The sequence below is a fragment of the Thalassophryne amazonica genome, chromosome 6, assembly GCF_902500255.1.
Source record: "Thalassophryne amazonica chromosome 6, fThaAma1.1, whole genome shotgun sequence".
Taxonomy (NCBI): Eukaryota; Metazoa; Chordata; class Actinopteri; order Batrachoidiformes; family Batrachoididae; genus Thalassophryne; species Thalassophryne amazonica.
The window spans coordinates 128,512,768-128,529,643 of NC_047108.1; the positions used below are offsets into that span (position 1 = coordinate 128,512,768).

General features: G+C 41.3%; 1 protein-coding gene across 4 annotated transcripts in view; it reads right to left on the reverse strand.

The window, feature by feature from the left end:
- Nucleotides 1-314: 314 nt before the first annotated feature.
- hipk1a (homeodomain interacting protein kinase 1a) overlaps nt 315-16,876 on the reverse strand; it is an 82,661-nt gene continuing 66,099 nt past the window's right edge. For 2 of the 4 annotated variants that reach the window (XM_034173434.1, XM_034173432.1), the window contains 6 exons: nt 12,513-12,661; nt 10,094-10,246; nt 9,398-9,568; nt 2,579-2,772; nt 2,344-2,474; nt 315-2,268 (listed from right to left, as the gene is read on the reverse strand). In XM_034173434.1, coding sequence (XP_034029325.1) covers nt 1,825-2,268; nt 2,344-2,474; nt 2,579-2,772; nt 9,398-9,568; nt 10,094-10,246; nt 12,513-12,661 — 1,242 coding nt within the window. In that variant the 3' untranslated portion in view covers nt 315-1,824. Of the gene's footprint in view, nt 2,269-2,343; nt 2,475-2,578; nt 2,773-9,397; nt 9,569-10,093; nt 10,247-12,512; nt 12,665-16,876 lie in introns of all 4 variants that reach the window. The other 2 variants (XM_034173433.1, XM_034173431.1) reach the window with 1 other exon arrangement.

Genomic DNA, 16,876 nt, shown 5'->3' on the forward strand with positions numbered 1-16,876 from the left:
GATAACTAAACATGACATGGTGCAAACTATTCCTTTTAAAATCCCTATTAACTCAACCAATAATTACCTTTTTGGACTCTTTGATCAGACAAATAATGTGGTATAGTTTTCAATATGATTGGAGTATCTTTTAATTTTGACCTCTGTAATTCTTCAGTTGACCCCTACCTGGCAGCCAATTGAAAATTCAAGTGGCCAGTCAGGTTTTTTCAAAAGTATAAGATCTAAGGAATATGTGTGCCAATTTTCGTGCTTGTTTCCAGAAACAACTGTTCCGGTTATCTGCTCCACTAAAAACACTGCAACAAATGCCAAAGGTTTGAGAACATTTTATTGCGTGTGTATATACTGGTTAAGGTTCATTGTGTCCTACATAATGTACCACAACACGGCCAGATTATAGGAACGACAATCATTTCATCAAACCAACAATTTGTTACTAAACATTTTTAGGAACTGCCACTTTGAATAGTCACAAAGTGAACTTAAATGGATAACAAATATTACAACTGTAATCAACATTTTTGCGATCATAATGGCTAATTTGTTACGTTTTGTGCACATTTAACGTAACATCACAAAATTAGCTTTTCCTCAGTTTCATTAATAAATTCTTGTACTTCTGTGAGCAGAATTTGAAAAACTGCTGAAGGTGCAGTTACACATCTCTGGAATGATACTACAAATGGGACACATGCAATCATCAGTAAAACGGCCAAAAAAAAACCAAAAACCTTTTAAATACCACACCTTAATTTACACTGATGTGTACTGAACCATTCAACACACTAAACATTAAAAAACTGACTCATCACACAATGAAAGAAACATTCAAGACAGTGACATTACACAGAACATCAATTTCTCCATTTGTTTCCATTGTATAGATAACAAGCACAGTACACTCAGAAATCAAAACACACAACATATTAATCTGATCTCACAGCATCCTGACAAAATGAACAAAGTGCCCCCTTAAGGCTTAAAACATTAATTTAAATAAGAGCAGCTTACGTTAGTGCTAAAGAGTCCAGCTTGTGTTTTTCAACACAAGGAATCAAAAATGTTATACAGTGCAGCGTGTAAAGTGTGGTGGGCCGCGACCACGGTGCCATCGAACGTTCCCCCCAAAAATTCTGACCTCAGTCTTCTAAGCGCACGATTTCAAATGTAAACAAACAAGGAAGAACGACTTTTGTCACAGTTGGTACTAAACATTTTTAGACGTGTTCAGCATATTTCTACCTAATAAAACGTGCAGAGTGCATACTAAGGACACGTCAGTCTTCTCCTGCTTGTTCTACTTTTCATTTAGAAGTTACAGGAAAACTGATGCACTATTGGCTGATCTGCAAATTCCACCTCCACACAGTTTTCCAGCTGAAGTACAATTTCAAGTGCCATTTCGGAAAATGTCGACAAGTAGAACCTAGAATTTAAAAAAATTAATCCTGTGAAGAGAGCATTTAACTCCACAGAGCCCAGACAGAACCTCGAGATTCCACCAATACCGTCTGAAACCTACGAGTCAGATGGGATCAAAAATCTGGAATTGGTTCGATAACGAAGGCTCCAATAGTTGTCATTAAGTTACACTCTGCACTGTTTGTTGCAGTTAAGATGCAACACAAATATTTTTTAAAAATTGCCATGATTAAAACAAATTCTGATGACATCATTATTGATTAATGAAATAATCAGGACATTCTAAAACCAAGGACTTAACAATAAAGGAGAAAGCACATTTAAAAACTAATCTTACCGAAGTGGCCTGTGACTCGTTTGTGCTCCTATCACCTTTGTGCTATGAAGCCAATTTGTCTCTCAGTCAGCCATCAGTCTTTCCAGGTATGGGTAATGGTTGAGTTTTCGTTGGTACGGAGCAGAGGAGCGATGGAAGTGCTGCCCTCCCAGGTGGTGTTGCTGCTGCTGCTGTTGTTGGGGGTGGTGGTTGCTGTACTGTCCCGAGGCAGAACCTCCGAGAGCCAGGCTGCCATTCCTTTGGAGCAGGGCCATTGAGGAGTACGCCCCACTGGCCCTGCTGTGACGGGATGGAGCCCCTTGCATGTGGTCTACAGCTTGGGAAACAGAGGCAAGTGCAGCAGATGCCGGGTAGGCATACAGGTTTGGGGTTGAGCCAAAGAGGGAGCCTTCGTGAAGCCGGTAGGACGAGTGAGAGGACACAGGAGGCGGGTATGTGGGCTGCCGCCTCAGGGAACTAGTACTTCCTGTTTGGTCATGGGATGGTATCATCATAGACTGCTGCACCTGAAATGAAAGAATTTGAGGGCAGATGTCACACTGATCTTGGTGTTGACATGGGTTCCACGTGGGAACTGTTACCTGGCTCAAGTTAAGAGGCTGAGATCTGCTGGATGCAGCTCTTTGATTGCAGTCAGTGTTGGGATCTACTGATCGGCCAGTCTGCTGAATGGACCCTTTCTTGGACTTTCCAGTGCCTGTAATTCCTTGATCTGCTGTGTCAAAAAGGCAACTGATCAAATTAAAACTGAAACATGGAGATTATTCAGTAGAAGTCGCTGAAATTTGAACAAAGCAGTACAGAAACCTGAAGGACCTGGAGCTAAAGGAGCTTTGTAGATAGTACTTTGCCCAGACTGGCTCTTGACAGAGGGAGTAGTGATGGTCAGGGACTTTGTGTGCTGTGAGCTGGCCTTCAGACTCAAAGGGCTGCTGGTAGAAGAGTCCGAGTCGTGGGAGTCATGCACCGTCACGCAGCTAATCACGTTGGTCCTCTGGCTGGTTCCAGAGCTGGAAAAAAAAGCAGTAGTAAATATCAATTTTTGAAGAATACTGTAGGACTGAGGTATGAAGAGTTATACCCAAACCTCAAACTTCCAATCTGGGAACATGCATTGCCGTATCCACTACATCACAGAACCACCTTGGGTTCTACAACCCCTGGCAAAAATTATGGAATCACCGGCCTCGGAGGATGTTCATTCAGTTGTTTAATTTTGTAGAAAAAAAGCTGATCACAGACATGATACAAAACTAAAGTCATTTCAAATGGCAACTTTCTGGCTTTACGAAACACTATAAGAAATCAAGAAAAAAAGATTGTGGCAGTCAGTAACGGTTACTTTTTTAGACCAAACAGAGGGAAAAAAATATGGAATCACTCAATTCTGAGGAATAAATTATGGAATCACCCTGTAAATTTTCATCCCCCAAATTAACACCTGCATCAAATCAGATCTGCTCATTGACATTGACCCTATGTGTCTTTTTGCAAGGAATGTTTTCACAGTTTTTGCTCTATGGCAAGATGCATTATCATCTTGAAAAATGATTTCATCATCCCCAAAAATCCTTTCAATTGACCAAAATATCAACATAAACGTGTGCATTTATTGATGATGTAATGACAGCCATCTCCCCAGTGCCTTTACCTGACATGCAGCCCCATATCATCAATGACTGTGGAAATTTACATGTTCTCTTCAGGCAGTCATCTTTATAAATCTCATTGGAACGGCACCAAACAAAAGTTCCAGCATCATCACCTTGCCCAATGCAGATTCGAGATTCATCACTGAATACGACTTTCATTCAGTCATCCACAGTCCACGATTGCTTTTCCTTAGCCCATTGTAACCTTGTTTTTTTCTGTTTAAAGGAGGAGAGGATTATCAAACTCTTAAAAGAGGGTAAATCATCACGCAATGTTGCAAAAGATGTTGGTTGTTCACAGTCAGCTGTGTTTAAACTCTGGACCAAATACAAACAACATGGGAAGGTTGTTAAAGGCTAACATACTGGTAGACCAAGGAAGACATCAAAGCGTCAAGACAGAAAACTTAAAGCAATATGTCTCAAAAATCGAAAAATGTACAACAAAACAAATGAACAAATGGGAGGAAACTGGAGTCAACGTCTGTGACCGAACTGTAAGAAACCGCCTAAAGGAAATGGGATTTACATACAGAAAAGCTAAACGAAAGCCATCATTATCAATCAATCAATCAATTTTTTTTATATAGCGCCAAATCACAACAAACAGTTGCCCCAAGGCGCTTTATATTGTAAGGCAAGGCCATACAATAATTATGTAAAACCCCAACGGTCAAAACGACCCCCTGTGAGCAAGCACTTGGCTACAGTGGGAAGGAAAAACTCCCTTTTAACAGGAAGAAACCTCCAGCAGAACCAGGCTCAGGGAGGGGCAGTCTTCTGCTGGGACTGGTTGGGGCTGAGGGAGAGAACCAGGAAAAAGACATGCTGTGGAAGAGAGCAGAGATCAAGCACTAATGATTAAATGCAGAGTGGTGCATACAGAGCAAAAAGAGAAAGAAACAGTGCATCATGGGAACCCCCCAGCAGTCTACGTCTATAGCAGCATAACTAAGGGATGGTTCAGGGTCACCTGATCCAGCCCTAACTATAAGCTTTAGCAAAAAGGAAAGTTTTAAGCCTAATCTTAAAAGTAGAGAGGGTGTCTGTCTCCCTGATCTGAATTGGGAGCTGGTTCCACAGGAGAGGAGCCTGAAAGCTGAAGGCTCTGCCTCCCATTCTACTCTTACAAACCCTAGGAACTACAAGTAAGCCTGCAGTCTGAGAGCGAAGCGCTCTATTGGGGTGATATGGTACTACGAGGTCCCTAAGATAAGATGGGACCTGATTATTCAAAACCTTATAAGTAAGAAGAAGAATTTTAAATTCTATTCTAGAATTAACAGGAAGCCAATGAAGAGAGGCCAATATGGGTGAGATATGCTCTCTCCTTCCAGTCCCCGTCAGTACTCTAGCTGCAGCATTTTGAATTAACTGAAGGCTTTTTAGGGAACTTTTAGGACAACCTGATAATAATGAATTACAATAGTCCAAGCTAGAGGAAATAAATGCATGAATTAGTTTTTCAGCATCACTCTGAGACAAGACCTTTCTGATTTTAGAGATATTGCGTAAATGCAAAAAAGCAGTCCTACATATTTGTTTAATATGTGCTTTGAATGACATATCCTGATCAAAAATGACTCCAAGATTTCTCACAGTATTACTAGAGGTCAGGGTAATGCCATCCAGAGTAAGGATCTGGTTAGACACCATGTTTCTAAGATTTGTGGGGCCAAGTACAATAACTTCAGTTTTATCTGAGTTTAAAAGCAGGAAATTAGAGGTCATCCATGTCTTTATGTCTGTAAGACAATCCTGCAGTTTAGCTAATTGGTGTGTGTCCTCTGGCTTCATGGATAGATAAAGCTGGGTATCATCTGCGTAACAATGAAAATTTAAGCAATACCGTCTAATAATACTGCCTAAGGGAAGCATATATAAAGTGAATAAAATTGGTCCTAGCACAGAACCTTGTGGAACTCCATAATTAACTTTAGTCTGTGAAGAAGATTCCCCATTTACATGAACAAATTGTAATCTATTAGACAAATATGATTCAAACCACCGCAGCGCAGTGCCTTTAATACCTATGGCATGCTCTAATCTCTGTAATAAAATTTTATGGTCAACAGTATCAAAAGCAGCACTGAGGTCTAACAGAACAAGCACAGAGATGAGTCCACTGTCTGAGGCCATAAGAAGATCATTTGTAACCTTCACTAATGCTGTTTCTGTACTATGATGAATTCTAAAACCTGACTGAAACTCTTCAAATAGACCATTCCTCTGCAGATGATCAGTTAGCTGTTTTACAACTACCCTTTCAAGAATTTTTGAGAGAAAAGGAAGGTTGGAGATTGGCCTATAATTAGCTAAGATAGCTGGGTCAAGTGATGGCTTTTTAAGTAATGGTTTAATTACTGCCACCTTAAAAGCCTGTGGTACATAGCCAACTAACAAAGACAGATTGATCATATTTAAGATCGAAGCATTAAATAATGGTAGGGCTTCCTTGAGCAGCCTGGTAGGAATGGGGTCTAATAAACATGTTGATGGTTTGGATGAAGTAACTAATGAAAATAACTCAGACAGAACAATCGGAGAGAAAGAGTCTAACCAAATACCGGCATCACTGAAAGCAGCCAAAGATAACGATACGTCTTTGGGATGGTTATGAGTAATTTTTTCTCTAATAGTTAAAATTTTGTTAGCAAAGAAAGTCATGAAGTCATTACTAGTTAAAGTTAATGGAATACTCAGCTCAATAGAGCTCTGACTCTTTGTCAGCCTGGCTACAGTGCTGAAAAGAAACCTGGGGTTGTTCTTATTTTCTTCAATTAGTGATGAGTAGAAAGATGTCCTAGCTTTACGGAGGGCTTTTTTATAGAGCAACAGACTCTTTTTCCAGGCTAAGTGAAGATCTTCTAAATTAGTGAGACGCCATTTCCTCTCCAACTTACGGGTTATCTGCTTTAAGCTACGAGTTTGTGAGTTATACCACGGAGTCAGACACTTCTGATTTAAAGCTCTCTTTTTCAGAGGAGCTACAGCATCCAAAGTTGTCTTCAATGAGGATGTAAAACTATTGACGAGATACTCTATCTCCCTTACAGAGTTTAGGTAGCTACTCTGCACTGTGTTGTTATATGGCATTAGAGAACATAAAGAAGGAATCATATCCTTAAACCTAGTTACAGCGCTTTCTGAAAGACTTCTAGTGTAATGAAACTTATTCCCTACTGCTGGGTAGTCCATCAGAGTAAATGTAAATGTTATTAAGAAATGATCAGACAGAAGGGAGTTTTCAGGGAATACTGTTAAGTCTTCAATTTCCATACCATAAGTCAGAACAAGATCTAAGATATGATTAAAGTGGTGGGTGGACTCATTTACTTTTTGAGCAAAGCCAATAGAGTCTAATAATAGATTAAATGCAGTGTTGAGGCTGTCATTCTCAGCATCTGTGTGGATGTTAAAATCGCCCACTATAATTATCTTATCTGAGCTAAGCACTAAGTCAGACAAAAGGTCTGAAAATTCACAGAGAAACTCACAGTAACGACCAGGTGGACGATAGATAATAACAAATAAAACTGTTTTTTGGGACTTCCAATTTGGATGGACAAGACTAAGAGACAAGCTTTCAAATGAATTAAAGCTCTGTCTGGGTTTTTGATTAATTAATAAGCTGGAATGGAAGATTGCTGCTAATCCTCCGCCCCGGCCCGTACTACGAGCATTCTGACAGTTAGTGTGACTCGGGGGTGTTGACTCATTTAAACTAACAAATTCATCCTGCTGTAACCAGGTTTCTGTTAGGCAGAATAAATCAATATGTTGATCAATTATTATATCATTTACCAACAGGGACTTAGAAGAGAGAGACCTAATGTTTAATAGACCACATTTAACTGTTTTAGTCTGTGGTGCAGTTGAAGGTGCTATATTATTTTTTCTTTTTGAATTTCTATGCTTAAATAGATTTTTACTGGTTATTGGTGGTCTGGGAGCAGGCACCGTCTCTACGGGGATGGGGTAATGAGGGGATGGCAGGGGGAGAGAAGCTGCAGAGAGGTGTGTAAGACTACAACTCTGCTTCCTGGTCCCAACCCTGGATAGTCACGGTTTGGAGGATTTAAGAAAATTGGCCAGATTTCTAGAAATGAGAGCCGCTCCATCCAAAGTGGGATGGATGCCGTCTCTCCTAACGACCAGGTTTTCCCCAGAAGCTTTGCCAATTATCTATGAAGCCCACCTCATTTTTTGGACACCACTCAGACAGCCAGCAATTCAAGGAGAACATGTGGCTAAACATGTCACTCCCGGTCCGATTGGGGAGGGGCCCAGAGAAAACTACAGAGTCCGACATTGTTTTTGCAAAGTTACACACCGATTTAATGTTCATTAACACCTAAACAGAAAAAAAACAAGGTTACAATGGGCTAAGGAAAAGCAATCGTGGACTGTGGATGACTGGATGAAAGTCATATTCAGTGATGAATCTCGAATCTGCATTGGGCAAGGTGATGATGCTGGAACTTTTGTTTGGTGCCGTTCCAATGAGATTTATAAAGATGACTGCCTGAAGAGAACATGTAAATTTCCACAGTCATTGATGATATGGGGCTGCATGTCAGGTAAAGGCACTGGGGAGATGGCTGTCATTACATCATCAATAAATGCACAAGTTTACGTTGATATTTTGGACAATTGAAAGCATGTTTGGGGATGATGAAATCATTTTTCAAGATGATAATGCGTCTTGCCATAGAGCAAAAACTGCAAAAATATTCCTTGCAAAAAGACACATAGGGTCAATGTCATGGCATAGGGTCAATGTCAATGAGGTGTTAATTTTGGGGATGAAAATTTACAGGGTGATTCCATAATTTATTCCTCAGAATTGAGTGATTCCATATTTTTTTCCCTCTGCTTGGTCTAAAAAAGTAACTGTTACTGACTGCCACAATCTTTTTTTTCTTGATTTCTTATAGTGTTTCTTAAAGCCAGAAAGTTGCCATTTGAAATGACTTTAGTTTTGTGTCATGTCTGTGATCTGCTTTTTTTCTACAAAATTAAACAACTGAATGAACATCATCCGAGGCCAGTGATTCCATAATTTTTGCCAGGGGTTGTAGATGGCACCCAGCCAGGCAGACAACCAGTCCATCCACACCTCTTAAAAGTAACCATCCCTCTGCTTCTCCTTGGCCTTCTCCAGCCAGTGGAGTCCTCAACATTCATGTACCTAAGCACTGGATCATGCGGAGTAACGCACCACATGACCAAAATGTTGAAACTGATGTTCCCTCACAATGCAAGAGATACTCCTCATCTTAGCCTCCCTGGTTAGCATCCCAAGTCTCACAACCATGGTTAGACAGGAAGCACCAAGACCCTAAGGACATGGACCTTCATTCTTCTACAAAGATAGCGGCATTGCCAAACACCTCTGCCCAATGACCTCATGATTCCATAAGTTGAACACTTTCACTGCATATAGATGACTGAGTCCAGGAAGTCATTAAAAACCTGTATCTTACAATCACAAATCCAGACACTGTGACCCAAGAGCTGGAATCAGAACATCCACTGATTCCACAAAGATCACAGCACTGTCAAGGTCAGTAAACCGTTCCTCACCACCAAAACATCCTAATTGTTTCCACTCTCCATAGGAGTAATTCCAGCTGCCTTCCATCCTGTGAACGTGATGGGTGGAAAGCCATTTGGAGGTTGGCAGTTGATGTGGAGCTGAGTGGTTGTACACTGCATGGTGACACCCATGTCCAAACCTGAGGCAGCTCATGCAGATGGACACCTTAAACACTGTTTCTCAATCAGGAAACTGCAGTGTGAAGACCTGGAAGTGGGCAAATCTCTCAGTGGATAAACCTATTCTTGGTGTGGTTACCTCAGCGGTCGGTGAACAGATGGAGTGGCAGTTACCGTGGCTGGCCAGCTCCTTCCAGTGGTGTCAGATGTCACCCTGTCAATGGTGAGAATAACTTTAGAGTTGATTTAAATGAGACTGACTCACCAAGCAGCAGGGATCTTCCTGTCATCCTCATCTTCTGAGTCGCTGTGGATGGTGATGATGCTGACAGCAGGACTCGGCGTGTCAGAGATGATGATTGGCTGAGACTGGTTGCCGACATAGGAGGGGGAGTTGTGGATTACAGTGGTGGTCGAATGAACAGAGGACAGCGGTCTGAAATGGAAGAACATCCTTATTGCTTTAATGTAAACACATTCCATAAAAACAGTTTTGGTGAAAATCATCTGAAAAAACACATACGACGACGAGCACACATAGCGTCTGCTTGTCGCTCTGGCAAAAGCAGAGACATCACAGAGGTGTTTGATAAGAGTCAAATGTACAGATGACTGTGGCCACGTGGGTAGAACATGCAGGGATCTGGACCGACCCTTCTCTGAGCAGAAACCTGATGCTGCTTCTTCAGTACTAACCAGTTATCATGGCTATACAACAGTAAAAAAAAATAAAATAAAATAAAACACAAATCGGGACTACTATTGTAATAAACTGGGCCCGGTTTCCTCATTTTTGGAATAGGGACACAAATTGGGGCAAAAGTTAGCAATGGGAGGCAGGTTTAACACATTTAAAGACTAGTCTTCATTTTGATTCCTTCACAGCTTGTACTGCTTGAAATTATTTTGATTATTTAGTTAATTTGGGTGCTTTCAGCTAATTGAGAGAGCGACAGGATACCTGGTTCTGGTGTCAGCGTGGCGGGCCTTGGACCGCTTGCCTTGTTGGGATCTCGACTGAGTGGCTCTTGAGCTGTGACTTTGGGACGCAGCGTGACGGCCCACACTGGACTCCTGCTGGCTGACACCATCATACTGGTTGGCATGGCGACCTCTGAAAAAGGAAACACTAAGCATTTACAGGTGTTTCTAAAAAAAATCATGAAAAAGTTCAATTTTTTGTCAGTTATTTCAGTGAGTGAAAATTTTACATATTCTAGTTTCAATTCATAAAAGTTAGTGTTTCAGTCATTTTTAAATTCTAATTTTGAAAATCACAACCTCTTGCTCCCAAAAACACAAATGCATATCTCAAAATATTAGAATATTTTATTTCAAGCCACTATTTATGGAGTTTCAAATATGGCTCAATACACACAGCCACAATCACGGGAAAGACTGCTGAGTTGACAGTTGTCCAGAAGACACTCATGGACACTGTCCACGGGGAGGAAAGCTCTGGCTGTTCAGAGTTCTGGGTCAAAGCATATCAGTCATGGAAAGTTGGCTGGAAGGGAAAAGTGTGGTTGGAAAATATGCACAAGCAACAGGGATGACTCCAGCCTTGAGAAGATTGTCAAGCAAAGCCGATTCCAGAACTTGGCGGAGCTTCAGCAGCGTGGACTGAGGCAGTGCATCAACAGCCAACACGCACAGATGTGTCCAAGAAATGGGCTACGTGTGCTGTGTTTGCAGTGCCAAGCCACTTCTGAACCAGAGACAATGTCATAAAAGTCTTACCTGGACTAAGGAGGAAAAGGACTGGACTGCTGCTCAGTAGTCTGAAGTACTCTTTTCAAATGAAAGTAAATTTAGCATTTCATTTGGAAATCAAGGTCCCAGAGTCTGGAGAAGGAGTGGAGAGGCCCAGAATCCAAGCTGCTTGAAGTTTCCACAGTCAGTGATGATTTGGCATCATGTCAACTGCTGGTGTTGGTCCACTGTGTTGATCACGTCCAGCGTCTGTCTACCAGGAGGTTTTAGAGCACTTCATGCTTCCATCTGCTGACAAGCTTCAAGGAGATGCTGATTTCCTTTTCCAGCAGCACTGGGCACTTGCCCACAGTGTCAAAACTACTAGTAACTGGGTTGCTGACCATGGTGTTACTGGACTTGATTGTCCCCACAGACAATTACTCATAGATTCTCTATGGGGTATTATCAAGTGGAAGACTAGAGACACCAGATCCAACAATCCAGATGACCTGAAGGCTGCTATCTTCCAGAACACCTGAGCCGATCGCCTCCACGCCGCATTGATGCAGGAATTCATTCAAAATGACTGAGTGCATAAATGAACATACTTTTCAGAAGTTAGAAATTATTGTATTTTTAAAAACTGATCTGCTGAAATATTCTAATATTTTGAGATATGTATTTTCTATTTTTTGAGCTGTAGGCCGTAATTAACAAATTAAAAAAAAAATATGACAACTGCATGGTGGCAGTATAGTATATAGTATATAGCCTATAATTTGTTCAGAGTTGTCACGGGTGTCTTGGTGGCTTCCTTCACTGGTTTCCTTCATGCACAGTCATTTAAATTTGGAGAACTGCAGCCTCCACACAGATATACCATATTGTATGTATTTCTGAATGACTGATTTAAGTGAAGTCCAAGACAAACTCAGTGACATGGAAATGTTCATGTAGCCATCCCCTGATCAGTCTTCCGTCACTTATAGCCTATGATAATGTCAGGACTGTGTATAAAAATAACTGTAACTCCTAAATGGTTAAAGTGATATTCTGTGACAACCTGTCCATGGTGTAGCCCACCTCTCGCCCAATGACTGCTGGGATAGGCTCTAGCCCCAGGTGACCCTTAACTGGAATAAGTGGGTATAGAAAATAGATGAATGAATATTTTGTAAAACTTAAAGCTGAAAGTCAGCACCACAAGAACAGGTTGACCCTTTTGGTGTTCCAACACCCATGGATCCGACTGGATGTCTGCAGTAAAGTTAAAACACACAACAGACACGCTGGAGGAAAACAACATTCTTTTTGGTTAGTATTTTGCATCATTGGTGAACATTATGAAATAGAATTGTACTCGGGAAAGTTACACAAACTGTGAGAACTCTGACATTTTCCAAACAAATGCTTCAGATATCAGAAATGCTGGTGTGGTTTAGATTTCAAATGAAATGAAATGAAATTATGAAATGAAATTATCGAGTGAAACCAAAAGCTTATTTCACTGAGGGCAGAGTGACGCCAACCTGAGGATCAAAGATTGAACCCTGACGAAAAAAAAAATACAGACAAACCCAAGAGAAAACTGGACTGAGGACTTGGACAGGTACAAGAGAGTTCTCATGTTTTTTGTGACAGCCTTATTTGCAATTTAACTTAAAGAGGACGATGTAAGAACTCACCTCCAGCCAGAAGCTTGCTGACTGTCGAGGACGGGAGCTGCCATTGGTGAGTCAGGAACGACGGCCTGCCCAGGGTTATGGATGGTCATGCCTGGCATCTGCTGCCAGGTGGAAGGGATGAGGATCTGCTGAGTTCCTGCTGGCCAGCCCTGCTGTTTCAAAACACACACACACACACACACGGTTATCAGTCGTCAACTCAGGATGGACGTTTGACCCATGTGACGCTATTAAGGAAAAAAGACAGAAATACAAAAACAGCATAAGTCATAATCACATCACCCACAGTGGAATGTGACTGTTTTTCTGGATTCTGCTGAAAGTCTCAATGAGTGCAGGCACTGTGCAGACACACAGACGTCCCCACTTCTCATCACACATTAAAACAAAAAAGATGAACACTTTGTCCCTGAATGAGTAAACTGCACGTTAATCTCATTTCAACAGAACAAAGTAAACCTCACCACACAGAAGAAAACGGTGCAACACAAACACCACCTGGGCCTTGGTTCCAGACTCAACCCCGAGCAGAAACTCACGTCCACAGATCTGCATCAATGAAGGTCGCAGTCTGTGACTATAACAAACCAGTGTGAAAAGATCACAGCTGCCCACAAATGTGATTGTACCATGTGGTGTGCAAAAACAATCACATTCCAGTGTCTGCAACCTGTCGGCCGGCGTGTGGCTTCCGGACACGACTGGAGACCACGTAGCCATGTCAAGTGCCTTCATCCAATCCCGCTGTGCCCAGCTGATGTGAAAACTGTGACGGCACCCTCGTCTCGGATGGGACTGTTGAATGTCCGCTCAATTGCAAACAAATCTTTTTCCCTGAATGAACGTTTTATCAGGTGTAACTTGGATTTTTTGTTCCTCACGGAGACATGGCAGAGAGAAGGGGAGTTTATTCATTTAAATGAACTCTGTCCTGATGGATGCTCTGTTTATTGGGATGCCCCGCCCCTCTCGTCGAGGAGGAGGTCACACGGTGGTCTTCAGGAACAGCCTCACTTGCAAAGTGCTGAACAGTTAAACCTTCCCCTCCTTTGAGTCACAGGTGTTTAAAGTTGGTTCTGCTGACTCTTTTTATTGTGTGCTGATTTATCGCCCTCCTGGACACGCTGCTGTCTTTTTAAAGGACTTGACTGACTTTTTATCATCAATAATAAAGTTGGAAAACGTTTTAATTATTGGTGATTTTAATATTCATGATGAATATTTTTTGAGCAGCATGTTTCTGGTCCCACACATCAGAAAGGTCACACTCTGGACTTGGTTTTCTCTCTTGGCCTTAATGTTGCCAACCTCTGTATAGAGGATGTTCACATGAGTGACCATTGGTGTGTTTTATTTGATTTTTCTTTCACTCCTGAGCCTGTGCATTCTGAGATTAGGTCTCAGAGACACATCATCACTGAGAACACTGCAGCTGGTTTCTCAGCCAGGTTTGACTCTAAGCTGCTCATGGAGTGTCATAATGTGGACAGCCTTCTTTACACTTTCAACAGTCATTGTGAATCCATTGTGGATGAGGTTGCACCTTTTAAATTCAACTTGGTGACTAAGAAGACCATAAATCCTTGGCTTAATGACTGTATCAGAGATTTGAAGTAACTATGTCGGAAAACTGGGGGTTTGTGGAAGTCTTGTAAACTTGAGGTCCATAGGTTGCACCTCAGGGAACTTATGTCCTCTTTAAATGAAATGATAAAAAATGCCAGATCTGAATATTTTTGTCAGCTTATCATTTTAAATAAGAAAAAAAAACCCAGGTGCTGTTTGACACTATCAGCTCTATTGTGTGTCCTGTTGCTCCATTAACACCTGGATCCTGCAAAGCTGATAGCAGTGGTTTTCTTAAGTTTTTTTTTTTTTGTCTGCAAAATTCAGGACATCAAAGCTAATCTCCCATTGCACACGTACTGTGTCCCGTTGAGCCTAGTACATGGTCCTCTTTTAATCCTGTAACACAGGCTGATATCTCAGCTATGATAACCAGGATGAAGCCCTCTGTATGTCCTTCTGATGTTCTACCGTGTAGACTCCTTGTGTTTGATGTCATTGGCCCCTGGGTCACCAAGTTGATAAATGTCTCCCCGTCTTCTGGTGTATTCCCCAGCTCTTTTAAACATGCATTTGTGGAACCACTTCTCAAAAAGTCTAATCTGGACCCTTCTGATCTGAAAAACTTCCGACCTATCTCCAAACTTCCATTCCTGTCCAAAGTCTTGGAGAAGGTGGTTTATGATCAGCTAATTTCCTTCTTAGTGACTTCCAACATGTTTGACATCTATCAGTCTGGTTTCCGCAGGCATCACTCTACGGAAACCGCCCTACTCAAAGTATCTAGTGATGTTTTGTTGTCTGCGGATTGTGGAAAATGCACCATTCTAGTCCTATTAGACCTCTCCTCCGCATTTGACACTGTCGATCATAAAATCCTGCAATTCGCAAGACCGCAATTCGGTCGGTTTGTCAGGGACTGTTCTAGCGTGGCTCAGCTCTTATTTGTCAGGTCATAGCTTTAGTGTCACTGCAAATCAGATCATTTCTGACTCTGCCAGTTTGTTGTGTGGTGTACCCCAGGGTTCGGTTTTGGGCCCATTTTGTTTTTGCTCTATGTTTTCCCCTTGGGAAAGATTATCCAGGAGTTCGTTGATGTTTCTTATCAGTTATTGGCTGATGACATCCAAATTTACTGCTCATTTAAAGCCTCAGATCCAGAAATTGGACTCTCTGCTGAACTGCCCTGAGAAAATAAAACAATGGCTCGGCGCAAATTCCCTGCAGTTAAACTCAGATAAAACCAAGGTGCTGGTGGTTGCCCCTGATGATGTCATTCCAGGGATTAAACAGTGTTTGGGTCTTTTGAGCTCATCTGCAAAATCTAGTCTGAGAAACCTCGGTTTTATATTTGACAAAGAAATTTGATCTGAGCATCATTCCAAGCAGCTAACCAAAAACTGTTTCTACCAGTTGAGGAAGATTTCCAAACTCAGATCAATTGTTTCAAAAGATGGTCTTGAGCTGATTATTCATGTGTTTGTATCTTCTCGTTTGGACGACTGCAACAGTTTGTTTTCCTGTCTGAACAAAAAGAAGCTGTCCCTTCTGCAGCAGGTCCAAAATTCTGCAGCAAGGCTGCTGTCTCGCTCACACAGAAGGACTCATATTTCTCCTATTTTAAAGTCTCTTCACTGGCTCCCAGTGTCGTTTCGTTTCCATTTTAAAATCCTAGTGTTGACTTTAAGAGCTTTGCATGGCCAGGCTCCCTCCTACATTAGAGACCTGTCATGTCCCTACTCTCCCGCTCGGAGCCCGAGGTCAGTGGATCAGAACCTTCTGAGGGTCCCTCGTACTCACTTTAAGACCCGAGGAGATCGCTCTTTCCAGGCCGTTGCGCCGAGGCTCTGGAATGATCTCGCTTTGTCTCAATGTTCACTGGACTCTGTCGATGTTTTTAAGAGCAAACTTAAAACCCATCTGTTTCTCCAGCCATTCAAACCTTAGTAGTGAGAGGGCTGTTTTATAACCACTGTATCTTAGTGCTATTTTATTGTGATGTACATTGTATTTTAATCTGTGTGTGCCTTTTGTGAAGCACTTTGTGACTTCCCTTGTCTGTGAAAGGTGCTATATAAATAAACATTACTTACTTACTCACTTACTTACTATGAATCAGTGACAAAGTTGAAGTTGTGTCGGGGCTGGATCTATCAACAAGACAACGACCCTAAACACTGCTCAAAATCTACTAAGGCATTCATGCAGAGGAACAAGTACAATGTTCTGGAATGGCCATCTCAGTCCCCAGACCTGAATATTATTGAAAATCTGTGGTGTGATTTTAAGCGGGCTGTCCATGTTAGGAAACCAACAAACCTGAGATGTTTTGTAAAGAAGAATGGTCCAAAATACCTTCAACCAGAATCCAGACTCTCACTGGAAGCTATAGGAAGCATTTAGAGGCTGCAAAAGGAGGATCTACTAAATACTGATGGGTTTTTTTTTCCTGTTGGGGTGCCCAAATTTATGCACCTGCCTAATTTTGTTTAAAGAATTATTGCACACTTTTCTGTAAATACTAGAAAGTTCATTTCACTTCTCAAATATCAGTGTGCTTGTCTGCTATATGACATATTTAACTGAAATTGCTGATCCAAACAACCAATGATTTATAAAGGAAAATCATGGAAATTATATATATATATATATATATATATATATATATATATATATATATATATATATATATATATATATATATGTATACACACTCAACAAAAATATAAATGCAACACTTTTGGTTTTGCTCCCATTTTGTATGAGATGAACTCAAAGATCTAAAACTTTTTCCACAT